Source organism: Eschscholzia californica, unplaced genomic scaffold, assembly GCF_041429995.1.
Source record: "Eschscholzia californica isolate CP2 unplaced genomic scaffold, dmEscCali1.0.p SCAF_4, whole genome shotgun sequence".
Taxonomy (NCBI): domain Eukaryota; kingdom Viridiplantae; phylum Streptophyta; class Magnoliopsida; order Ranunculales; family Papaveraceae; genus Eschscholzia; species Eschscholzia californica.
Genome location: NW_028238461.1, coordinates 54,975,649 through 55,002,993, shown reverse-complemented (window position 1 = coordinate 55,002,993; position 27,345 = coordinate 54,975,649). Strand labels below are relative to the sequence as shown.

Here is a 27,345-nt window from a genome sequence, read left to right as displayed (position 1 = left end):
TTTTTCTTTTCTTTTTTGTTAAGGAAATTTATCGGTCTCCTTTGATGTTTTGTGTCCAGTGCTTGGAAATCCTACATTTATCCTCAGGGAAGTTCTATAGGATCTTTCAACAAAAAAAAAGTGACCCCCATAAATAATACAAAAAAAAGTGACCCGGATAAATAATACAAAAAAAAGTGACCCGCATAAATAATTCTGGTATAGCTCGGCCCCGCTCACTTGATACCTCTAGACCAAGCTAATAATTTACCATTCCCCTAATCAGCATGCTCTGTATAGATTATGTGACATCTTCGATGCAACAGGAAGATCATGACAAGATAAAATTACAAGTACCCGAGCGGCAATATCTTCTAATAGTAAGTTCTAGAACACAATCTTACTGCAAAAGCAACAATTTTATTACTCGATCTTGATAACAATCCTAATTCGTACAAAATCCCACATCAATTACAATTCAAATATAAGCCCATTCGATTTTCTACTTTGATAATAAACAAATTCTCTATCTTTGGAAGATATAATAGCATACCTTTAGTGGCAAAACCAAAGGATATGTGGAGTCCTCATCTCTTTTTCAGAAAATCAAACAGCCATGCCTTGAGGTGGTCCAGGAATAGCTGCTTTTGGTTGGGGTTTCTCGACAACGATGGCTTGTGTTGTCAAGACCATGCCTGCAACAGAAGCAGCATTCTGCAAGGCACACCTAGTTACCTTGGCAGGGTCAATTACACCAGCTTCCATCAAGTTCTCGTACGTGTCTGTCATTGCATTATAACCAATCTCCCATTCCGCTGCCTTCACCTTCTCCACTACTACCTCTCCTTCCACTCCTGCGTTGTGGGCAATCAGGGATGCCGGTGATACTAGTGCCTGTAAACATAATTTTCATTTAGCAACTAGCAATACATATCTCATTAATTATCAAATCTAGCTCTAGAAGAGCGGATATATTAAGTTTGTTGGCATTCAACTCAAAACCAATAGCGATGACAGGAGAAGTCCTAGTTAAGGTAACACATTAAGTTTGTAAACATCTAACACAAAACTAACTACGGTACAAAGATCTGATATATTATTTTCTTGGTCATGAGTGTATTATCCATGTCAGACTAATCTCTCATAGAAGCATAGGCTATATGGTATGCTATCTTTGTTGAGACTCAGGAATGCAATAAATAGTCATATTACCTTTTGCACGATGTCTGCACCTAGTCTTTCATCTGCATCTTCCAAGCTCTCCTTGATTCTCGGTACACATGTCGATAGATGCACTAAAGCAGCACCGCCCCCTGGAACAATACCTTCCTCTATGGCGGCAAAGGTAGCATTCTTGGCATCTTCTATTCTGAGTTTGCGGTCTTCAAGCTCAGTTTCTGTAGCAGCGCCAACTTTTATGACGGCAACACCACCTGACAACTTGGCAATTCTCTCAGCAAGCTTCTCGGAGTCATAGACAGAGTCTGTCTCAGCCAACTCCTTTTTCAATTGTGCAATTCTAGCTTGGACCTCATCTTTTGATGCAGCATCAGCAATTATCGTGGTCGAGTCCTTGCTAATTGTCACCTTTCTTGCTATACCAAGCTGATCAACTTCTGTATTCTCGATCAGCATTCCTAGATCACTTGCCTGAAACTCACCTCCTGCGAAACATGTTAAGGAAGACAAACAATTAGTGTCCAGTTTCCATACAGCACAAACTGTGTACAAAATCCATGTGTTTTGAACTGTTGAATGCATTCCAACCAGCAAAAGATGAAGAGTACAGATTACATTTATAAGTTCCAAAATCAATGTGAAGTACCTGTTAAAATAGCAATATCCTGAAGAAGCGCCTTTCGCCTCTCACCAAAACCAGGGGCCTTGATTGCAGCAACATTCACTATACCACGGAGCTTGTTCACGACAAGGGTAGCCAAAGCCTCTCCACTTACATCTTCAGCAATAATAAGTAGAGGGGACCTTAATTGAGTTGTTTTCTCTAGTAAAGGAATTATGTCCTTTATTGCAGAAATCTTTTGATCAGTTATCAAGACTCTGGCATTCTCAAATTCTGCGATCAGTTTCTCTGCGTTTGTGACAAACTGAGGGGAGATATAGCCTCTATCGATCTGTTAACAAAGTCAAAAGGGAATTATCAATTTAAGTGACCATAAAAGAAACTACAGGCATGTCTAGATATAAGAAACAATGAAGTTCAACACAATCCGAAAGCCGAAGAAGGAAACCAACCTCCATTCCCTCTTCAACATCGACAGTTGTTTCAAAGGAGGATGAAGATTCAATCGACAAAACACCATCTGGCCCAACTTTATCGATTGCATCAGCAATCATGGTTCCAATATCATCATCATTGCCAGCAGAGATTGATGCAATGGCTAAAGAAATTACGAAAAAAAGAGGTCAATATGGAGTCGAACTTGCACACTCAAAGTTATTAAGTTTCAAAACACACTTTTTGAAACTTAGGAAGAATACCTTTAATATCATCACGTCCTTTAATGGGCCTAGATTTGTTCTCCAACTCTTCCACTAGACCATGTACAGTCTTATCAATCCCTTTCTTGATCGAGACTGGATTAGCACCAGAAGTAACAGATAACAGGCCTAATTTAATGATCTCACGTGCAAGCACTGAGGCCGTTGTCGTTCCATCACCGGCAGAGTCATTAGTTTTGCTAGCAACCTTCATCAACAATAAAAAGAACAGATTACATAGCTGAAATCTAAACAAACATAAAATATTACGAAATAGGAGTTTTAATATAACTCCACTAGACGCATAACAAGTGAACTAAATATAAGAACAAACTAAGTCCAATAAGTTACTTTCATGGCCTGATAAAAAAATCAAATTCAAAACATTCACTAGGTATCATTTGAGAAAATTGTATCGAACTATCAATATTCTATAAGATACTTCTTCATCCAACTTTTTCCAAATAATAGTGTGGATTCACCAAAGTAAGATTAGACAAAAAGATACACAAATTCAAAACTTCCACCAAGTATCACTAGAGAAAATTGTATCTTTTTTTTTTCGATTAACATCTTATCATGAATGGCTAGTGAAACTGCAGTACTACAATGATAATAACACTACAAACGTCATACCTCCCTTATGAGAGCAGCACCAGCATTTTCCATTGCATCTGCAAGTTCAATAGCTCGAGCAATCGTAACTCCATCATTAACCACTTTGGGGCTCCCAAATTCATCCAAAACAACATTCCTCCCTTCAAAACAAAATCAAATCATCTAAGATAAATTCATGCGAATGTCGTGAATGTGTAAGTATGTTCAAGAAGAGAAAGGGTACTACCTCTGGGACCAAGAGTAACCCCAACAGCATCAGCAAGTTTATCAATACCGACCTGCATTTTACTCCTGGCTTCCTGGTCAAATAAAATCTTCTTTGCGCTTGCACGAACCACACATCTCCTGCTTGACGGTTTGTAATGGAGTTTTTGTCCGTGACTCGCTCTTCTAAAACCTCCCTGCATATTCAACAAACACATCTGTCACTACCATGAAAAGAAACCATCGGAACATCAGTCACCAGGTCTAGCAGAGTAACCTAAAGGACCCTCACAAGAGCTTGTACTTTTCAATCTTGTGCTAATAAGTGCTAATAAAAGAGAACAATAATTAACTCATTACTTCATAACCAGAAAGTTCGATATCAATGAAATAATCCATAAAACTTAGCAGAAACTACATAAATGACATCCAAAAACAGAAAACATGAAACCTGATGAATTATGAATATAAGCTAACAAATTCATAAAGAATCCCATTCCAACCAGAAACTAAAATACAGATCCATACTCAATTCAGTGATATAATTCATTCAAAGAAAACATAATCTAAGAAGCTATTTCTCACAGAAATGATAAAATTTGCATTCAAAAGAACATGTCAAAGATGGAAATGAAGAGAGAAGAAGAGATTATGGAAACCTGTTTAGGAGTGGGAAGAAGAGATGCAGTTGGGACGGCATTAGCTGATGCCATTTTCAGTGGAAGGAGATTTCTAGGGTTTCTGATGATAAGTTCAGCAGCTGAAGTTAGTTGGAGAGTATGTTTTGTGTAGATAAGGTATAACGGATTAGGGTTTTAGAATACTGCTCGAATAGTGTGTGTGCGCAAGTAGCTTTGTAGTATTTCAGACGCTTCAGGAGCCAGTTTTTGGACCTGTCCATCAACTGGGCAATTTAAATTTTACCAACGAACACCATCCAGTAAATAAGTGTGATCTTTTAAAATTGGAAACACTCTTTAGGCATTTGCCGATTTGCGTAGACTCGCTATTAACCAATTAAAACACACAATTTTGGCCAATGACCAAACTGTCCCTTGGGCCTGATCTGCATAGTTCATATGTGGAAAAAGAATGCGGTTACAAAGAATATTATTCCGTAATACGATTTCTAACGAGATCTATACCTTACTGTTCTTTTTTGATCGAAAATTTAATTGGTATAGATTAATTTGTGTCACTTTAAGTTTGAAAACTTCTTTTAAGAAGATACACATTTCTACTCAAACTGTCATTCTACTACGTGTGCTATAGCCTACACCATTTTAGAATGAAAGTGTTGATGCTCACATCTTATTCCCGATTCACGGAAACTTACATTTAAATAGGAGCCTTCATCAGCCAATACAAAATTGGATCCCGCCAGATCGAGGCAAACTTAAAATCAACTTTGACGTTGCTTTCATGGCTGGAAGAGCAGCTCTGGCTGCAGTTTGTAGGAACGATGGTGGTGAATTCGTAATGGCAACCACCGCAAAAGCATTGACATACTCGGCGTTGGAAGCGGAAACAAAGGCAGCAAAGTTGACACTTTCTATGGCGTTGAGTATTCCTGAATATGATTGCATTATTGAAGGTGATGCCTTAACAGTTATTAATGCATGCTCGAGGGACCCAATCGAGGCACCATGGAAAATCAGACCTATCATTATGGAGATTAAAAGTGAAGTCTTGAAACTTCAAAATTGTTCGTTTTCTTTTGGCCCTCGAAAGGCAAATCATGTTGCACATCAATTAGCACAACATGCTTTCAATTTAAAATCAAACTATGGAGATCCTACAACCTCCTAGTTGTATTGTAAGTCAGTTGGCTATAGATGTAGCCAACAAGAATTTAAGCTCGAGAAGCTAATAAATTGAGGCATTTGCCCCCTTTCATCAAAAAAAAAAAAATAGGAGCCTACATTGATATAGGCGAATACCATAGTTAAATTGCTTAAGCGATACCAATACAGGACCGCATAGGTCCATATGTGCAACGTCCAATATAAGAAGGAAGAATTATACAACACGATCAAACCGGCCACTTCAAATCTCAGGGGTAGTTTGTATGGACAATCTATAGTATTTTTTTTTCTTGTTTGTCTTCGGCCGAAAGATTTAGGGGCGTGTTTGAAGCGTGTGAACAGAATGCAGTTCAAGGAATAACCAATACTAGCTAAACATAACTACTATATATATAATTGAAAGTTTATTTCATAAAGAAAAAAAACATGCAATAGCATAGCACTGTAAGCATTGTATGTAAAAACATATCTGTAACCTCAAACTAGTTGAAGGAAAAAGAATGTAGACAACTCCCGAGATCAGGAAAGGATTTATATAAAAGATTGGGGCAAACTGCAGCATTTGCAAAAGCACCCAGTAGAGAAATAAACAAAAGAAATTTCCGCCTTTACAATACCGACTCTATGACTACATTAGAGAACAAAGTAACTTCGTCTCTGTAAAAGATTCCCTGAGTGAGAAACACATAATTAGTAAAATGTCAACGCGAGTTAAGCTTCTTCAATGGGCTACGAACAAAAAGGGAATTCATTATAAGAGGAAATGACTATTTCAAAATTCACAACCATATAATTCATACATCAACTAGTGCTTATTTCGAAAGGTCCACCACCTTCTTTTCTTCTCCGGTTCAGCTTCTGGCACATCTGGATCCAAACCAGCAACAAACAAACACATTATTGTTCTGAAATGAAGTAAACGATGTTAATCTGATAGTAGTAACTACGTTATAAAGCATTGCTCTTTGATAATCACCATATATTTGATTTCTTGTAGCATGATGAGTAAAAGGAAAGAAACTCAATAGATTTAAGATATTGTTTCAGACTTCACCTCCTTCAGGGTAAATTGAGTTGTAGTGCACCTCTGCCCAAAAGCTCAAGAAAATAACTGCAAAGAAAAGAAATAGTCGGGGTAAGAGACAAGTACTCTCATGCAAACGAGGAGAAAGCTAGGGTTTACAACGTATGGTTTTCTTTTTATTCCAATAAACATTTTCCATCAGGTATAATTGTGTGACACAGCAAGAACTTCAACATACTCGACCCTGGCAGTAATTTTTCACTCAAGAAAAGTGGGTAACTAAAAGTTCTTCACAAATTGCTCTTAATTTTTGTAACTCATAGAACGACCCCTAAACTTTGTAATGGTACTCTCCACCTGAGGCATGTTACTTCCTAGAATGATATCGGTACCGACATATATGAGTTTACTTGCATATTTTCTACGGAAATGACAATACTAATGTGTTAAGGAAATATTGATCGGCCTACCTCTTTTTGACTTTTGCACGTGGGGGATAATCTCAATGTAACATGTATCCTTGAAAGATGTAATGACGAATATTTTCAAACCATACTGCAGGAAAAATGTCGAAAAATGGATAAGTAATCAATGACCTATAAATTATAACTTCGGTTACCTACCCAACATTGAGTCAAAAAATTGTACAAAGTAGACGTGTGGAGCTTTTAGAATGTCAAAGATAGAATCCTAAAGTTCTATAGTGAAAAGTCAATCGTCATAAGTTAGCGACTTCAATGCGTGTCTCACACTCCTTCCAATATCAGAGAAAGAGACTCAACTACGTCTATACATTTAGAGGCAATATCCTTAATATAAGTAAAATACGAGGCATATTAAAGGGGCGGGGAGGAGGATCCATACTGAATCTGCAGCAGCCTGCAAAGTGACATGATCACCCCACTCGCCGGACCTGTTTTTAGTCAACATTCGAGAGTATAAGAAGAATCAGATCTTACCCAAACAGAAATAGCTTTATTAAAAGTAGAATACAAAATAATAGAAGTTGACTTACTTGGACATCTTCTTCAAATATTCACCATATTCCATAGGAACATATCCCTCATAAACCTCTCGATGAGACTTGAGCTGAATATTAGAAAAGACCAAATAACAAACATCAATCGCAAAATATTCAACATTGATTTGTTTCGAAAAGTTCCAACGTTGACTGCTTTAAACATAAAACTGGTAATAACATAATGACTTGTTATATAAATAACAAAAAACCTGATTAACAATTTGTTGCCTCACGAACTTGTGATGCTCAGTACTTCGATAAAACTGGTCTGATAAAGCACGAAACTGCGCAAAAGAAGTACGCAAAACAATGAGACTATTAAAACAGATCTGGTAAAGCACAAAACTTTTACAGAAGAAGCACGAAACTGCACAAAACAATGAGAACCTAGGTAACCCGAGTACCTGGCAGTTACCATCTCCTTGAACCTTAAGCTCAATCAAGTCGTATACCTGCAATCTACAGAAAAATATTATATTCATAACATGAGAACAGGACTCGTAGAGTTTTACAAAAATAAAGTGAAATTCAAAGATCTATAAGAAAAACATGATAATATGTGCTCATTCAACGGTTACTTCAAGTCAAAAGAAAAAAAACCCATGCATATTCCTAATTCTACATTCATACTCTATAATTAGCTAGTTAAAATAGTCAACAAGGAAATCCAAGAATGAAGTGTTCATTCTTCCATAATCCATGCACTAACCTTATCAGAAGTAAGTAAATGCCTATGCTTCTTAAATAGTTAATGTCGGATGGGCTAAGTACAAGATAGAGATAGAAATTGTTGGTTATGATTCAAAAAGTAAACCTCAATCATTTCTTAGCATCAAGAGACTACCCCGATATAGTACCTGTCTAAAAGCCTTTGATGGTCTGAAGTTGCTTCATCAACTGACGGTATTTCTCCGTTAATTTTAGGAACATGCTGCAAAAGAACAATTTAATAACGTTAGGTGGTCTTTTAACTCTAGCATGAGAAATTGGAAGATCCAAGAACGTTAAGCAAAGAAGCCGTCTTGTTGTTCACAAACAAAATGGAGAAAAGAGAAAAATAATAGTGTCAGAAATACTAGTACTTGTGATCTAAAACATGCTCAGTAAACAAATCAAAATCATGATGCCCAACACTCGAGAACATAATTAAATTTCTTACAAAATGTAATTGATTAAAAATCAAATTACAATTTAAATGGAGACTCAAGTGTGGTTTCAACAGAGGCAAATATGTAAAACAAGAAAACAGCATGGCTGTGTTTCGCGCGCGTGTGTGTGTGTGTTTGTGTGTGCGTGTGTGTGTGTATGCGTGTGTATGTGCGTGTTATTCATATCCATTAAATGATTATTGGTGACGACCCTAACATAAACATATGCTTGGGAAGTGGGAACAAGTAAAATTAAACAAATGCATATGAAAAAGGTACCTCCACTGTCAGGAACACTAGAATTGCTTATACTTACAGGAATGGACACCATCTGATTCAACCTCTTTCCGACTTCACCATCAAGAACAGACTCGTCTGTTAGCTCTAACGAACAAGACCAGTCTTCCCCATTATATGGATTTCCTCCAGAGATAGAACATGGACTAGAAGGTTCAATATCATCTGCCTCTTCATGACCATTCTCATGCGCTACATAAGGTAAAAGTACATGATAAACAAAACACACAACTAATATTATAAAGAAGACAATGATAGTTATTTCCTGTTACCAGAAGTATGACGTGTAGATGGACCAAGCCAATCCTGAGCCAGAATGGATGCTTGCAAATGCTCCTCCTCGCCATGTGAAGGTCCAGATGCTTCTGCAACTGCAAGTTGTGATAGTTCTTCTTGAAGAGTATGGGCAATAATCTCATCATTTTCAACATTACTAGGTTGGGTATCATAATTGTCCTCACTGGCATAGTTCCCATCATAGTAGACAACGTCATTTTGAGTTACAGTTCCAGAATACCCAGGATTAGAAAATGTATCACCAGTAAGATGATGGAGACCCCAACGAACAACATCAGGATCTTGTTCGTGGATTAACATCACCTCATGTACCAATTCCCAAGCAAATTAGATACCAATACCCCGAAGAACAACCTGGTGTGCCCTGTCAAATTACAGCAAGTAGATTATAATTTAAATGAAACACAAAACTGACACATTTAATTCAATAAGTTGTACACGAAGTACATCAGGCAATTGAGGTGTTCAGATTCAACTGCTCAACGGATTAATGACATATTGGAAAATCACAATGAGCATGAACCCGTCCAAATAATTCAAATTAACCTATACTAAGCAAATTAAACATAACTCAGAATTCTTACCTACAATTACATCTTTGGTATTTAAGCAACCACTTCATTCTAGGGAAATTAACTCTAAAACGGCTAGAAAACCAAATTTTGCACAAGAGCCTTACAACTTCCTATATGGAGGTTTAACTGGTGTATACATCTTACAAAGAGTTCTGAGGCTTAAGCCTCAAACTCCACCTAAACTATACATATCGAACACCTCACATATGAAAATATTAAGTACTACATACTGGGAGGGTGGAAGATAAAAAAGATGATCTGTCCTGGAGGGGTTAGATAGAGAACCATGGAGAAAACTGAAAATTGATCATGAAAATATTAAGAGTGAAATTTTGGAGGATATGAGAGAGAAAATAGGTAGAAGACTGAAATGCACCCTTTGGCGCATTTACCATAGGCGGAGATAATGGTAAGACCGCTTAAGGCTTTACTTTGACATTTTGCAACCAACAATCTCTCAGAGAAGGTTTCCAAAGGCTTAATTATACTTGTACCTTCTCTTCCTAGTAAACATTTTCTCTTATAGATAGTAGCAATTATTATCTTGATGAATTACTTTAGAGATATAATATAATAGTAAGGATCAAAATCTTTGTACCCAACATATAAGTTTTGCCTACTTTGCACACAGAAAATCTCCAATACAAAAATAGGCAGTTAAGGCGAGGTTTATAAGAAGATTGACTAATTTCCTATACATAATGTTAGATTTATATACGGACATTCATCAAACTAGATAAATACAAAGTAATCTAAACTCATTAATGGAAAAAAAAATGATCAATTACTTGAAGCATGAAACTTCAAACCCTAATTTCAAGTCTAAAATTCTATATATTGAGAATTAGTGCTAAAATCCTAAACAAAGTCAAGAAATCAGATAAAGATCAAACGAATCATAACTCACCTTTGTCTCAAACTGGAGAAATTCAGATTCCTTCACGAAAACAAAAGTGTAGAACTTCGAATCTGAAAGGAAAACCTGAACAGAAAAGAATGCGATATAGAGATATTGAGATTTTAGAGAGAGAGAGAGAGAGATTTTAGAGAGAGAAACGAGATTGAGAGATAAAGAGGCGCGGCGAACTGTAACAGAAGATAACGAGGGAAGATTTGGGAGAATCAGGAAAATCAAGAAGTGAAATTGTCAAGGCGTTCGTTATATAGCATCAGAAATGGCGTGAATGACCAAACTACTTCTCAAAACATAAAGAGTTTACTTTTTATTTACGCTTTGAAGGGACGCAAGTTGTATTTTGTTGAATTCAATCCAATCCAAAATAAAATTAAAAATTTAGTCCCCTTTCATTTTTCAACCGTCTAAATTGTTTTTTTTCTTCTTTTTTGAGAAATTGAAATCATTCTACGTTTTTTTTTTAATCTAAGGGAAACGTATCCATTAATAAGTGATAAAATCACAATAATACAAGGATGATAATACTTATTTCTCTCCTCTGAAGACTTCATGAGTTACATACCTTTAAATGCAAAGTGCCTCATGCAGGGAAAGAAATTGGACTAGACGCAGACACAAGGGATCCTAAAGATCCGAGAAAAAAGACCCTAAAGGTCTGACAAAAGGATCCTAAAGATCCGTGAAAGGAGACCATAAAGGTCTGACAATAACGAAATTATTATATTATTAATACAAATAAACTCAAAGGACGACAAAATAACTGGAAGAACCACCGCCGCCGTCACCGGAAACCGTCGCCGTCACTGGAAACCGCCACCGAAAAACCGTCGCCATCACCAGAAAACCGTCACCGGGAAACCGCCGCCATCACCGGATTATTTATCTTCTCTCAATCTCTCGTCTCCCTCTGAACTCTCTCTCTCTCAATCTCTGATTTAAGTCATGAACTAATGTTCAATGTCCTTCTCATGAATTCCATCCCATAAGTTTGAATTTTTTGTTTTCTCTACATTCTAACATTCATTAATTACCATTGAAATAGCCATGAAGGAAGAGAAGAACTTTGAGAAATGGGATTAATCTTCTCTAATCACCATTGAAATAACAATTGAAATGCCTATTTTCTCAAAACAGACGAGATGATCCCCGATTCACCATTGTGTCACAAGAGGATTGAAAACCCGGAGAAAACCCTAAAGTCGATCTTCTTGATTCACTTTCGACAAAGAAAAATGCCTCTACAAATACAATCCAATCGTCGTATCAGCAAGAACCTAGAATCCACAAGTTGATAGGGAGAGAAAATAATAGAAAACAGAAAAGAGGGAAGTATAAAAGAGGAAAATCCGACGAAGGGAGACCCTTCGCCGGAGAACTAAACTCCGATCTCTCTTTCTCTCTCTAGAAACGGTTATGCAGAGCCATTCCTCGTTGTTCTTTTTGCTTTTAAACCATTCTACGTTAATCGTTACAAGGCATTGATACATCATGAAGATGTGATACGCACGATAACCGCCTAAGTTAAACCAAGAAATAAAAGAAGTCTGAAATCCAAACAAGATGAAAGAGGTTTAAAGTCCGACAAATTTGTTACACTTTTAATAACCATGCAGGGTTGTGGCTGAGAAATTGGTGGCCCGTGCTAAATTTGAATATGGCCTATCACATGATGTTGGGCGCAACAATGGCGCCCGATCACATGATGTTCAAAAGTTCTTAGGTTGTTTATGCCTGTCATCATCTTTAGGGTACAAATTGGGCCTAATAACTTTTTTCTTTATATGTTATTAGCATCCTCACTAAACTACCTAATATACCTCAAAACAGCACATAAGTTTTCCTAAAACCAATTGTTTTTAGTAGAGGCATTGGTTAAGTTAATCTTGGTAGGGGCAGTGGTTCAGCTGGTTTGAGTACAGGAAGGGGAGCTGGTACAGTTGATCTTGGTAGGGCAGTGGTTCAGTTGGTTTGAGTAGAGGAAGGAGAGCTGGTACAGTTTGTCTTGGTAGAGGCATTGGTTCAGTTGGTTTGAGTAGAGGAAGGGGAATTGTTCCAGTTGGTCTGAGTAGGAGCAATGGGAGAGGAAGGGGAACTGGTCCAGTTAGTCTGAATGGAGGCAATGGGAGGGAAAATGCCATTGGTTCAGTTGAACCATCTCAAACCTTCACTCAGACAACTCAAGAGTCCCAGATCACACAACAATCACAGATATCACAAGGTAATCAACACAAAAAAGCCAAAGTTGGCTCCTGTGCGCAAAAGTGGAATAATTGGATTCAAAAGTAATCCTGCTCTGAATGGGAAGACATTTGTCATTGACTCTGACTAAATTGGTATGTGCTCCTCCAAAACTTGCCTAAGTATTTTGTGTAGTTAATGTTTATTTTGAATGGTTTCTTGATGTTAGTACTTTGAATTGTTTCTTGTGTTAGTATTTTGAATGTGATGTTATGTTAGTATGGTCACAGTGGGATTTTATGTTAGTATTTTGAATGGATCTTGATGTTAGTACTTTAAATGGATCTTATGTTAGTGGTTTGAATGGGTGGTTAAACTCTTGTTTTGAATTTTACTCTTAACAACAATTTCATTGATATACTAGTAGTTCATAGCATATTCATAATCATTTGTTTTGATTTTTCAATACATTTCAAGTCACATAAATCCTGAGCATGATGGTTTAGTGCATGAAAAAAACTTCTTTCCATAGCTATGAGCTCTGCTACTAGTTCCTAGTTTCATTTCAGCATTACATGAATTTCTAACACATCTAGTACGCAAGATAGGACAGTTACTTCCATGGTATTCAAATGAGTTACAATGGTAGCACTTGGGCATCTTTGACTTGTTAATAAATTCCTCACATAATTCATTCATATGTAGACTTGGTGTGGGCATGCCTTTCCCCCTCGACAAGGATTGTTTCTTGGTGGTTGCTTCATGTTTGGCAATTGCATCAGCCAACCACTAAAAAATCCCACATTTTTCACATCTCACAAACTTTTTCCCTTCATTTTCATGTGAACGTGATACTCCTATGTGCATCATACCCTTGCATCATTGTTTAGAACATGGGCATCCATTCCATGGGCAGTCTCTTGGGCATATTTGTCAAACATATGGATGGTGATGGTTTTTGTTGTATGATTCTGGCTGGTGGTATGATTCTGGTCGGTGGTGGTTTTTGTTGTAGTCGATGGTGGTTTTTGTTGTAGCCGGTGGTACAAAAGAACAAAACTTTTTTTTTTCCAATTTTTACATGAGCATATTTGTCATTTGCACTATTTTAAATGTTGGTTTCTAATTTCAGACTTGTTTTAAAGTTGAAATGAGTGAGTCTTTTTTCAGCCCATTCAGATGTTAAAGTAATTGAGTTAAGATTTCATATTTTCTTCAATAAAAAGAACAAACATCTAAAATCTGAATTGGAATATTTCAGATCTCTAAAATACAAAAAAAACAAACACCACCTAGTTCCCTAAAACCAATTGTTTTTGTAGAGATGAATCCATGACAGTGAAACTTACTTGGAAAAATTGAAGTTGAGAGCTATAGACCATGTCAATTGAGCTAAATTTATAAAAACTTGAAAGAATTAACTTACGAAAATTCATATATAAGATAACAGAACGATCCTCCAAATAAGCGAACAATATATCCAGTGACAAATGCAACGTCAAGAAAAAGAATGAGGCGATATCAATCAAGCTATAAATAGTCCACCACCCCTTGGTGAGTGGTTAGAAACCCTTGGTAGATCCATGAGGTTCTAGTATCAAATTTTGGTGTAAGTTGATTATCACGAAGTTTTATCTTGTACCATTACGACATTAAATAAAGTAAAGGGAGGAATAATACCCTTTCAATAGGTCTTAATTAGACATATTTATGTAAATCTAAGATTAGAAACACAAAGAATTTTGCTAACAAAATGTAATTTGATTAAAATTTTAGTCTTCAACTCTCTGACTACGTATTTTTTTAATTTGCGACAATTTTGCAGCACTTCGCGACAGTTTTGCAACGCTTTGCGACAACTCAACTATTTTGCAATAGCTTTGCAACGCCTTCCAACACCTTTGCAAAACCTTGAAACACCTTTGCAATTCCTTGTAACGTCTTGCAGCACCTTGCAACACCTTTATAAAAAATATTGGTTTTAATCAAACAAAATATAAATATTTGAATTTTTAACAAAAAAAAAAAGAAAATACAAATTTTGGATTTTTAAATTCTTTTCTGAACTTCTGTCGTTTTAACTAAAAAAAAAAAGTTTAAAATTGGATGTTTAGCCAAATGTCCTATATATATATATATATATATATATATATATATATATATATATATATATCTTGTTATAACACTCAAGATTGTCATCTTCAAATATACCTCAAAACTACACCCTAATTCAACTATTCTATACTATTTCAACTGCTTAGTATTAAATATTAGGTTTGACTACCTTCAACCAAGTTTCTTCCATCAGCATCAAAGCGCGGTACCTCCTGCCTGCAAACTGGGCACGTCTGGTTGAATCACGTTAAAAAAATTAAGTTCTGCTATAATAAATATCACATGATTTTCAAACAATAACACGTAAAACGTTGATCAAGAAATGGTAGTTTCATTATAAACAATAATGTCAGACCAGATATGGTTGGGTCTAAGCATTGAAGATCTTCTTGAAGTGAACTAAATCTATTTAAGGTGGTGCTTCTGGTTCGTCAAATTCAGACCTGAATTGGCTACAACAAAATAAGGCTGAAGTAGGAAGTTACTGGTCCGAAATAACCTGAAATGATAGTTGCGCCATATTTTTTTGTATTGTCAGCGTGCCTCGAACCTGTGACCTTGAATGTGGAAAACTAAACCTCCTACCATTCCAACCAAAGGTTGCAATTGCATCATATTACAACCACTCGGATTCGAGCAAGTCAGATTCAAGTACGGTAGACTTGGGAAGCCAAATTCAAATAAATCAAACTGAACCAAGTCAGATTCAAGGGTCCTAGAGCACACAGATGATTTAAATTCAGACAAACCACCAAAGTTGAAATGAAGCACATGTCATCACCCTGAACTTGGGGTATGTTTATACATTAGTGAATCTTAATCTATGCATTCATTTTAGCAAAACATATAGAAACCCTCGGCGAACTAGATCGGTTAGTTAATGAATAAATTACTGTAATAGGAAACTGAATTACCTTCTTCATCTTCAACCATTTAGTGATACATTTTGTATGGTATCGATGAAGGCATGGCAAAGTCGTCAACTTATCTCGACTTTTATATTCCATACAACAGATCGCACACCTGCGTATAATTACATTTCTAAGAAAAAAGGGGAAGCAAACAAAGATCTCAATGATGATAGTTGATAGGAACTGGTTATTGACATGCAATCCTTGATTTATCTAGTTAACCATGTGATTTGTCTTCGAAAATGAAAAGTAAGAAATTCTAAACAATAAAAATAAGAATAAGGTTCTAAATTAACATACCTCTCGTGTTCCTTTTTCTTTGAGAAAAATCCGATCTTGTACTTGCTAGATGGCAAGGACGAAATTCGCTTATCTGAAAGTCCCGGACTCTCACTAACGATTACCGCCCCCATTGCATGCAGTTGCTGAGACAAAATAATTTCAATTCAACTCATGTAAAACACAAAAATGTACCGTATACTTTGTCAAGTAACTCCGTCAAGTGTTGCCTAACACTTGTATACATGTACCCGTTAGTGAACCCAATGTGTATAATTATATAGTATATATTGATAATAGTGCATATCAATCGGCTACATTCTTACATCATATGTCATGTGCGGGTAACCTGGATAAGGATCAACTTCTGCCGTTTCCTGTTCTCGAAAAAAAAAAAATCTTACATTTTGATCATGGATATGAAAAAGTAATCTTCAATCATAATCTTAGAATGACAATAATAACACATAACTTACCGCGTCCAGAGGACTTGGGGTAACTAGCAACCAACCTTTCTTTGAATCTATAGTACCGCAATTTCCACCACTTGATTGTGGTGGTTGGTATTGGTACGGCCAATCCTGTAACACAAGTACATTACCGATTTGAAATATTAAAATATCATTACAAACTTACCATGTCAATGAGATTACTGAGGTTAAACTAGTATTCACCTGTTCTTCAAAAATTTCTTCAATGGAACGAGGATCATTGTCGAGAATATACCCTTCCAAATTCACGATATCAACAAGTGTCCAATTCCGACGTGCCCTCCTCATAGTTCTCTTTGAATTGAAATCAAGTTAATCTTATTCAGTGATATTATCTTTTTGAAAACATCACAAGTCAATCAATTAGTTTGAAATCTACAATTTACAGGAAAATTCTCATAATAATCTAATAAGGCAACAACCTATTGTTAACATATGACTGACTATAAATTCTGTAATTAGTCTCTTTCTAGGTCAATCTTTGTTCTTCTGAGTAAATAATGGCTAGGTCAAATTGAGAAGACGTGACATTGTAATAACCCTAGATTATTCAAATACTAAAAAATTGAATCAAAATTCAACATACCCATGAAAGGAATATTCATAAGTTTTGCAGAAAGTTAAACTAAAGTTATAGCTAAGGAGGAATGATGAAGGACATAAGATTTCATAGTATCAATAATGGGTTCTGAAAAAGGAATTCACAAGTACTGAAGATCCAAATAACAAGCTTTTTAAGAGAGAGAGAGAGAGAGAGAGAGAGAGAGAGAGAGAGAGAGAGAGAGAGAGAGAGAGAGAGAATTACCTTGGGATTCGACAGTAGTTGATGAATTCCAAATAACACCCATTGGTTTCTAGAGATGAATTAATATACCCATTACAGTTAATCTTAAATTAGTAAGAATTCAGATAATATAATAGGAAAATCTTCATCTTTATTTGTTTAATAAATTGCAGCTAATTAAAATAGTAGTAAGGAAATTTTAGAAAGAGGTTAAAAGTGAAAATTTCTACTTATGTTGCTTGATTATAAGTAAGGGGCCCATGGGTTGAAAGTAAAAAGATTGGGTCCAAGATCTACCTTTAAAGATATATAGATTTTTAGTCTTTTATCTAAAATACCCTTAGTCAGCAAATTTTATACATCTGGTAGTTTGTGTATGCATCTGGTAGCTTGTCTAATGTATCAAGTAGTTTATATATCTCATCTGACAGTTTGTACAATGCATGTTTGAGATATCTTAGAATTCTCTTAACAGCACACCAATAATCTTGAGTTGGATTTTGAATGAATTGACACACTTTATTGACCGAGAAGGAGATATCAGGTCTTGTAATGGTAGCATATTGAAGAGCATTGTAGTTCGATATAACTTAGTGTCAGAGTCACTCAAAGGATCCCCATCATCCTTTTTAAGAACACAATTTGTTGATTATCCCGAAGTTTTATCTTATACCATAGGTCTTAATTAGACATATTTCTATAAATCCTAAGATTAGAAACCCAAAGAATTATGCTGTTAAGATGGGCAACAACGACTAAATGAATTCGTGTCGGAAGTCCGGGATATTTGTATATCCCGGACTTCCGGCACGAATTCATTTAGTCGTTGTTGCCCTAATTGGGCACCCAGGTCGATGTCAATAAGATATAGTCAACGGTTGGTAGCCCAAGTGGTTCAAGTTGTTGACATAAACTCCAGAAAGTCCTAGAGGTCCCAAGTTCGAATATCAAAGAATGTGGAATCTTTGGTTATTTGAATTGGGATTATTAGGGTGTAAATAATGTTGTTGGGCTTTAGGCCATGTTCTAGTTGGGCTATAGGCCCGGTCCTGTTAGTGTTTGATTGGGCGGTTATCGAGCTTATCACATCTATGATGTATCAAGAGCCAAGTGTAACGACATACGTAGAGATCGTAGTCGACTTCCAAAAAAAAAAAAAGATATAGTTTTTTTTTATTCTTTGGAAAAGAAGCATTTTTCTAAGATTAGAGAAATGCATATGAAGAAACCAGGTGAGATAGAACTTGGTTCTTTTCCAGTGTTGATAGTGGAATCAAAATTGTCAATTACAAACATTATCCAACACAGTTTGGGATCATAGTGTAAAAGATTTACATGGTTATTAACAAATAACCAAGGAAGAGCACCAATGTTAATCGATTCTCTAATGTTAAAGAAGGAAATATGACCAAGTAAATCTCAAAATCATGTAGCTTTACCTTCCATCAGGTTGTGGCATATCTACAATGTAAGATTTCTCAAATAGAAACTTCAATTTTATTCAATCTAACTTTCTTTCTTAGCTACAGTCTTTATTTATACTAAGTACAATTAGAGAGAAAGAGAAGAAACAGAATTAGGTATTAGAGTAACTAACTGAATATTAGAGTAACTAACTAATTCTGATTCTGTTATTCATACAGGTGGGATGCTTATAGACACGGTGCAGTCTGTCTTGACTTATGACTGCTGTTGACTCCCTTGACTCCAAATAGTCGAAACCCTAATTGTGTATCCCTTATTCTTCTTTCCTCTTTCACTTCTTCTCTGCCGAGAAACCCTAGCCGAGTGTGTTCCTAACATCCCCCTCAAACCAATGGGGTTGATGTGGAGAGAAACTCCATTAGTTTGCTGCGAAGATGATGAAACAAGTCAAGAGGTAATCCTTTAGTGAAGATGTCGGCCAACTGCTCTTTGGTTGAGATGTGATGAACCACCACAACTCCACTGGTTACTAAATCACGAACGTAATGAAAATCGACTTTTATGTGCTTGGTTCGAGCATGGAACACCGGATTCGAGGCGAGAGACTTCGCACTGACATTATCACAATAGAGCAAAAAGGGGCGATTCATCGAACAGTGAAGTTCATCAAGAATGTAAGATAACCAAACCATCTCAGTAGCTGTTGTCGATAGGGCTTTATATTCGGCTTCTGTAGACGATTTTGCTACTGTTACTTGTTTCTTCGAACTCCATGAAATGAGACTCGAACCAAGGAAGACACAATATCCTCCTGTGGATTTCCTCGAGTCTGGACAACCAGCCCAGTCTGAATCTGAGTAGGCTGTTAGCGTAGTAATATCACCTGCCGAGAGTCGAATACCTGAGCCAATAGACCCCTTTAAGTATCTTAAGATTTTTTTCACAATACTCATATGAACTTCTGATGGTTTATGCATGAATTGGGCTGCATAATTGACTGCAAAGGAGATGTCTGGGCGAGTCAAAGTAAGGTATTGGAGTCCTCCTACTAAGCTTCTATATTCTGTTGGAGAGGATAGTTCAATACCATCAAGGAGAGAAACTCTCTGTCCACTGGAAACTGGTAACTTTGAAGGTTTGGAATCCAGTAACTTTGCTCTATGAAGAAGTTCCAAAGTATATTTATTTTGTGTAAGTAGCATACTATTTGGAGACTTTCCATGAGAAACCTCTATGCCTAAGAAGAATGCCAGAGACCCTAAGTCTTTCATCTTGAAGACTGAGCTTAAATCAGCAATAAGCTGTGATAAGAGAGACTGAGAACTCCCTGTGAGGATTATGTCATCTACATATAAGAGAAGTACCATTGTGTCTGATCTCACATGATAGACAAACATTGAGTGGTCTGTGGTACTCTTCTGAAACCCATATCCAACCAGAAAGGTAGCAAATTTGTGAAACCAAGCTCTAGGAGCCTGTTTAAGACCATAAAGAGCCTTGTGCAAATGACACACATAATTTTCCTTTTGTGGTTGAACAAACCCTGGTGGCTGCACCATATACACTGCCTCTTCTAATTGTTCATGAAGGAAAACATTGGATACATCCAGTTGTCTGATGTACCAAGGCTTTGTGACTGCAATTGTGAGAACCAATCTAATGGTGTTTACCTTGACTACTGGACTGAATGTCTCAGAGTAGTCAATGCCCTCCTGCTGATGGAACCCCTTGGCAACAAGTCTTGCCTTGTACCTCTCAATGGAGCCATCACTCTTTTGTTTTAACTGGTAGACCCACTTACATCCCAAGATATTCATATTGTTGTTGAAAGGTACTAAAGACCATGTCTTATTGAGTTGTAGTGCTTGAAATTCATCATCCAATGCATCAGACTTTCATAGACTCTCAAATGTTGGGATTTGAATGCCTTAGACTTTCGAGGACTTTCAAATGTCTGGATTTGAATGTCTTGGACTTTCGTAGACTCTCAAATGTCCGGATTTGAATGTCTCGAACTTTCACGGACACTCAACTGTCCACGAAAGTCCCAATCCACTACCCCCCCCCCCCCCCCCCCAGTATATTATTACTTTATGTTTCCATAACAAAATCAAATCTGAAAAGGCGTGATAATTCTGGTTAAGAACAAGTTTGACTAGTCTCTGCGGATCGACCCCGGTCTTATCCGGTTTTACTACTTGATACTTGCGGGTGAACCCTTTTAAGAGAACTTTCTAGGCCCATCAACCTTCATCAGAGAAGATGATGAGATGGACATATATGACAGGGATGTGAGATGATATGAATTGATGAAGTGGAGGAAATAAGAGGAGGAGATGTGGCTGTCTTTTTACAAAAATATTTAGAAATAATTCCATTTTGCCCCCGAGGATAATTTGGTAAAATGTTTGACTATTTAGGGCCAAAATGAACTATCAGACACTTATGGGGGCTCAAACGGTGAATTGGTCACAAATTGAGGCCCAAAACGTAGAGGTCAAGACATAAATTTTTTCATGGGCTTTGCCGACTAGAATTTTTATGGGGTACATTTCTCAGTCTTCTAGTTTTCTTGGGAGTCGATGTTATCTAATATGTAAATTTCAACTTTTTGAATGTTGTCTCGACACAATAACCAATATATTTATCATACGAAACATTATTTTCCTTCATTTCTTAACTATTTCAATTGCCATGAATCAAAACAATAGATAGAAAGAATGAAAGAGAGAGAGAAATCATTGCTTCAAGGAATAAAATTTATTAATACGATTGGAGTACCTAAATTTGCAACTTATTTAATTAAAGAAATAAATAATAGCCTATATATATAATATATAATAGTACATAATATATATATATATATTATTATAACAATCAAGATTGTCATCTTCAAATACTCAAAACTACCCCCTAATTCACCTATTCTATACTATTTCAACTGCTTAGTATTAAAATTTAGATTTAATTGCCTTCAACTAAATTTTCTTTGAATTGTTCAGCAGCGCCTCGAACCCCTTGACCTCTAAGGTGGAAGATTATACCTCTTACCCACTCCAACCAAGAGTTGTTGGCACCTTCAACCAAGTTTCTTCCGTCAGCATCAGGCGGCGATACCTCCCGCCTGCAAACTGGGCACGTCTGGTGAAATCACGTTAAAAAGATTAGGTTCTACTATAATAAATATCGCATGATTATCAAACAATAACACGTAAAAAGTTGATCAAGAAATGGTAATTTCATTATAAACAATAATGTCGGACCACATATGGTTGGGTACTTGGGTCTAAGTGGTGAAGATCTTCTTGAAGTGAACTAAATCTATTTAAGGAGGTGCTTCTGGTTCGTCAAATTCAGCCCTGAATTGGCTATAACAAAATAAGGCTGAAGTAGGAAGTTACTGGTCCGAAATAACCTGAAATGATAATTGCCCATATTCTTTTTGTATTATTAACGTGCCTCGGACCAATGACAAGGTGGAAAACTAAACCTCCTACCATTCCAACTAAAGGTTATTGACAATTGCGTCATATTACAACCGCTCGGATTCGAGCAAGTCAGATTCAAATAAGTCAAACTGGACCGAGTCAGATTCAAGTAAGGGTCCTAGAGCACACAGATAATTTAAATTAGTGAACCTTAATCCATGCATTCATTTTAGCAAAACATATAGAAACCATCGGCCAACTATACCAGTGAATTAATTACCTTGTTCATCTTCAACCATTTAGTGATACATTTTGAATGGTATCGATGAAGGCATGGCAAAGTCGTCAACTTATCTCGATTTTTATATTCCATACAACAGATCGCACACCTGCGTATAATTACATTTCTAAGAAAAAAGGGGAAGCAAACAAAGATCTCAACGATGATAGTTGATAGGAACTGGTTATTGACATGTGATCCTTGATTTATCTAGTAAACCATGTGATTTGTCTTGGGAAATGAAAAGTAAGAAATTATAAACAATAAAAATAAGAATAAGGTTCTAAATTTTTTTTTTTTTTTGTTGTTGAAGAAGAATAAGGTTCTAAATTAACATACCTCTCGTGTTCCTTTTTCTTTGAGAAAAATCCGATTTTGTACTTGACAGATGGCAAGGACGAAATTAGCTTATCTGAAAGTCCCCGACTCTTACTATGGATTACCGCCCCCATTGCTAGCAGTCGCTGAGACAAAAGAACTTCAATTCAAGTCATGTAAAACACAAAAATGTACCGTATACTTTGTCAAGTAACTCCGCCAAGTGTTTCCTAACACTTTTATACATGTATCTGTCAGTGAACCCAATGCGTATAGTTATATAGTATATATTGATAATAGTGCATATCAATCGGCTACATTCTTACGTCATATGTCATGTAAATGTAACCTGGATGAGGATCAACTTCTGCCGTTTCCTGTTCTCGAAAAAGTGAAAATCTTACATTTTGATCATGGATATGAAAGGGTAATCTTAATTCATAATCTAAGAATGACAATAATAACACATAACTTACCGCGTCTAGAGGACTTGGGAATTGTGGTTTTCCGTAATCTACACATAACAGATTATGTTAACGATATGAATCGAAAGAAGGATTAAGAACTATAATCTTAACCAACATAATACATTATTGAAAAGTAGACTTTTGATTGTGAGAATAGTCTCACATCGTAGAAGGGGTAACTAGCAACCAACCTTTGTTTGAAGCTATAGGTCCGCAATTTCCACCACTTGATTGTAGTGGTTGGTATTGGTACGGGCAATCCTGTAACACAAGTACATTACCGATTTGAAATATTAAAATATCATTAAAAACTTATCATATCAATGAGATTACTGAGGTTAATCTAGTATTCACCTGTTCTTCAAAAATTTCTTCAATGGAACGAGGATCATTGTCGAGTATATACCCTTCCAAATTCACGATATCAACAAGTGTCCAATTCCGACGTGCCCTCCTCATAGTTCTCTTTGAATTGAAATCAAGTTAATCTTATCTTCTCTAATATTCTACCAAATTGCAAATTTTATCTTTTTGAAACATCACAAGTCAATCAATTAGTTTGAAATCTACAATTTACAGGAAAATTTTCATAATAATCTAATAAGACAGCAACCCATTGTTAACATATGACTGACTATAAATTCTGTAATTAGTCTCTTTCTAGGTCAATCTTTGTTCTTCTGAGTAAATAATGGCTAGGTCAAATTGAGAAGGCGTGAAATTGAAATAACCCTAGATTATTCTAAATACTAAAAAATTGAATCAAAATTCAACATACCCATGAAAGGAATCTTCATAATTTGTGTAGAAGTTAAACTAAAGTTATAGCTAAGGAGGAAAGATGAAGAACATAAGATTTCATAGTATCAATAATGGGTTATTTGAAACAAACCCTAAAATGTCTTCAACATAACTTTAAATTTTTCCCAAAACCCCTAAAATGCTTAACGAAGAACAAAAGTTTTTTTTATCAAGTAAAACACCCAAAAATCAACAACAAAACCCTAAATGTTTGAAACAGAATCCCCAATGTCTTCAACATAATTGTAAATGTCTCCAAAAACTCCTAAAATTCTTAACGAAGAACAATAAATTTTTTACCAAGTAAAACCCCCAAAAATCACCAACAGACCCCTAAATGTTTGAAACAAAACCCAAAATGTCTTCAACATAACTTTAAATTTTTCTCAAAACCCCCAAAATGCTTAAGGAAGAGCAAAAGTTTATTTTTACCAAGTACAACACCCCAAAATCAACAGACAAAACCCTAAATGTTTGAAACAAAATCCCAAATGTCTTCAATATAACTGTAAATGTCTCCAAAAACCCCCAAAATGCTTAAAGGAGAACAATAGTTTTTTACCAAGTAAAACACCCAATAATCATCAACAAACCCCTAAATGTTTGAAACAAAACCCAAAATGTTTTCAACATAACTTTAAATTTTTCCCAAAACCCCCAAAATGCTTAACGGAGAACAAAAGTTTTCTTTACCAAGTACAACACCCCAAAATCACCAACAAAACCCTAAATGTTTGAAACAAAATCCGAAATGTCTTCAACATAATTGTAAATGGCTCCAAAAACCCATAAAAAATGTTTAACAAAGAACAATAACTTTTTTACCAAGTAAAACACCAAAAAATCATCAACAAACTCCTAAATGTTTGAAACATAACCCAAAATGTCTTCAACATAACTTTAATTTTTTCCAAAACTCCTAAAATGCTTAACGATGAACAAAAGTTTTTTTACCAAGTAAACACCCAAAAATCAACAACAAAACCCTAAATGTTTGAAACAGAATCCCAAATGTCTTCAACATTGCTGTAAATGTCTCAAAAAACTCTCAAAATGCTTAACGAAGAACAATAGTTTTTTTTACCAAGTAAAACTCCCAAAAATCATCAACAAACCCCTAAATGTGTGAAACAGAACCCCTTAACGAACAACATATTCTAAAATGGTTAAAACACCTGACAATTTGTCTGTTAAACATCAACATCTGCTAAAACGTAATTTCAAGAGAGAGAAACCGAAAAATAGATCTAACTTTGTACTTTTTGGTTTCTTAGAACGAAAAACTGTATAATGGATTTTACCTTGTTAAAGAAATTAGAGAATGTAGAAGTAAAACTCAAAAATCTTATAAGAAGATTGAACATCATTAAATAAAGAAACATCAAGAAATACCTCATTAACGGAGATTAAAATCTCTAGATCTAAAATTTAATTTCTTTCTTCTAAAACACCATGAAAAAAACTTATGATTGTATGATGATGAAGATTAAAGAAGAAGATGAAACATTAAAGAAGATGAAACATTAAAGAAGATGCAGCATTAAAGAAGATGAAGATGAAATCATACCGGTAGTTCAACGGTCGGACTTCGTTTCCGACGAAACTAATTTCATGTCCGGTCACCCAATTCCGGTTAAGGTAGAGAGAGAAAAAAGGAAAGAAATATTTGAGCTGGAAGAGGGACATTGATGGGATGTCTCTGAATTGGGCGGGAAATTTGGACGAAATTTGGGTCAGGATAGTGTTGTCTTATCTTTATGTAAGTGAGGGTAATAGTGTATTTTTACTTACTGGGTTTTTTTCTCATTAATATTTTGGATTGGGCCTGATTCTCTATTAACCCTCAGATTGTGGGCCTTAGAATTTCCGCCCCGCAGCAAAAAGCAACAAATTCTTCAAACTCAACACGGATTTTTTTTTATGGCCAGCGCTTTGGGGAAAGCTAAATAGTTTCCGGGGTGTGAAGACTTGGTCAAAAATTGATCAATTTTGTTTGACAATTTTATTTAGGGGGAAAGCAAAATACTTCTCCACCTCACCTCACCTCTATCTTCTCCGATTAGGTCGCCGGCCGAAAAATTTTCTGGCCGGCGACCTAATCGGAGAAGACAAAAAGGTGAGGTGGAGATAGAGTGAGGTGAGGTGGAGTGTTTTTTTTATTTCCGCTTAAAATTTATTTACCCGGAAAATTTCTAAAATTCTACATATTCCTTTTAAAATTTCACATCCCGGAAACTATTTAGCTTTCCCCAAAGCACTGGCCTTAAAATAGTAGTAGGAAATTTTAGAAGAATGTTAAAAGTGAAAATTTCTACTTATGTTGCCTCATTATAAGTTAAGTAAGGATTCTTAAATTCTCATTTAAATTTTGTTATACCATATTCCTGTTTGACCCCTACTTTATAAATACTCGTATAATCTTTTTTTTTTTGCCATCGCTTTGGGGAAAGCAGAAATATTTCTGGAGAAGACGGTGGAAAACAAAAAATTTCAAACCAAACGCACCCTATAAGTCGCCGGCCGAATGGTGCCGGCGACTTCACTATCTCCCTTTTCTCTCTCTCTATCTCTTCTCTTTCTCTCTCTCTCTCTCTCTTCTCTTTCTCTTTCTTCTCTCTCTTCTCTTTCTCTCTCTTTCTTTTCTCATCTCTTTCTTTCTTGTCTCGACACAATAACCAATATATTTATCATACGAAACATTATTTTCCTTCATTTCTTAACTATTTCAATTGCCATGAATCAAAACAATAGATGGAAAGAATGAAAGAGAGAGAGAGATCATTGCTTCAAGGAATAAAATTGGGTTATTTTGCGAAAGGGGCGTAGATAAGTACCGGGTTTTGCGAAAGGGACATGACTATTTGTTATTTTGCGAAGGGGTCGTGGACTAACATTGACTGTTAAATAAATGTTAAATTTAACATCACATAACATGAATAGTTAACATTTTTCATCTTCTTCTTTTTTTTCTTTCTTCCACCTTTGATTTTCATCGGAAATCGAAAGAGGTGTTGTCGCTTGAGTTTTACAAAGAGATTGTACCGACTAGAGAAGAGTTTAGGGTTTTTCTTCGTCAGTTTTTTGGTCTTTTTTTTAAATTCTTTTTTTTTTACGAATCCTCATCACACTTCTTAAATTCTTTTTACTTTCTAACTCTTTAAATTGAGTAGACAGAATAAAGTTTAGATTTATATTCATGTGCTTTTAGATTTTTTTTTCTCTCTTGTTTATGCCGGAGTTGAAATTTTGCTTCTTTTTTATATATTTCACATAAATATATTTTGATTATATCATTTAATCATCATGTATTAGATTATGAAATTCATTATTTAAATATGTAATGCTAGAAAATCTAGAAAAATAATGTTTTTCAAGGTGGATGTCTTATTTTTCACCTTTGCGAATTTAGTGTCAAAATCGCATAAATTTCTTAAATGTAACAATATATTTTTTAAGTAATGGAATTAGATTAACGGTGTTAGAAC

At 35.7% G+C, this 27,345-nt stretch overlaps 3 protein-coding genes across 8 annotated transcripts; all 3 read right to left on the bottom strand.

Moving 5' to 3' along the window:
• Window positions 1–379: 379 nt before the first annotated feature.
• LOC147546381 (ruBisCO large subunit-binding protein subunit alpha-like) lies at window positions 380–4,345 on the bottom strand. Its single transcript, XM_086673980.1, has 8 exons — window positions 3,960–4,345; window positions 3,323–3,497; window positions 3,115–3,236; window positions 2,479–2,686; window positions 2,233–2,378; window positions 1,805–2,111; window positions 1,192–1,643; window positions 380–873 (listed from the first exon to the last, which is right to left on the bottom strand). Exons 1-8 carry the CDS (start codon window positions 4,011–4,013, stop codon window positions 586–588), a joined length of 1,752 nt encoding a protein of 583 aa, XP_086530106.1. The 5' UTR covers window positions 4,014–4,345; the 3' UTR covers window positions 380–585.
• Window positions 4,346–5,494: 1,149 nt separating this feature from the next.
• LOC147546380 (OVARIAN TUMOR DOMAIN-containing deubiquitinating enzyme 12-like) lies at window positions 5,495–10,734 on the bottom strand. 6 transcript variants are annotated; one of them, XM_086673974.1, is made up of 12 exons: window positions 10,375–10,734; window positions 8,868–9,256; window positions 8,615–8,787; window positions 8,008–8,081; window positions 7,555–7,609; window positions 7,360–7,434; window positions 7,145–7,218; window positions 6,994–7,042; window positions 6,600–6,684; window positions 6,160–6,216; window positions 5,906–5,972; window positions 5,495–5,776 (listed from the first exon to the last, which is right to left on the bottom strand). In XM_086673974.1, exons 2-11 carry the CDS (start codon window positions 9,190–9,192, stop codon window positions 5,911–5,913), a joined length of 1,029 nt encoding a protein of 342 aa, XP_086530100.1. In that variant the 5' UTR covers window positions 9,193–9,256; window positions 10,375–10,734; the 3' UTR covers window positions 5,495–5,776; window positions 5,906–5,910. The 6 variants fall into 6 exon arrangements, 4 of the variants coding, with proteins under 4 accessions (XP_086530100.1, XP_086530098.1, XP_086530099.1 ...); XM_086673972.1 differs by having other exon boundaries at window positions 5,939–5,972; XR_015239880.1 differs by lacking the exon at window positions 6,600–6,684 and having other exon boundaries at window positions 5,939–5,972.
• A 3,419-nt stretch (window positions 10,735–14,153) lies between these two features.
• LOC147546379 (uncharacterized) lies at window positions 14,154–16,673 on the bottom strand. Its single transcript, XM_086637400.1, has 7 exons — window positions 16,541–16,673; window positions 16,343–16,447; window positions 16,193–16,243; window positions 15,888–16,012; window positions 15,591–15,699; window positions 14,846–14,909; window positions 14,154–14,522 (listed from the first exon to the last, which is right to left on the bottom strand). Exons 1-7 carry the CDS (start codon window positions 16,643–16,645, stop codon window positions 14,422–14,424), a joined length of 660 nt encoding a protein of 219 aa, XP_086493526.1. The 5' UTR covers window positions 16,646–16,673; the 3' UTR covers window positions 14,154–14,421.
• Window positions 16,674–27,345: the final 10,672 nt, after the last annotated feature.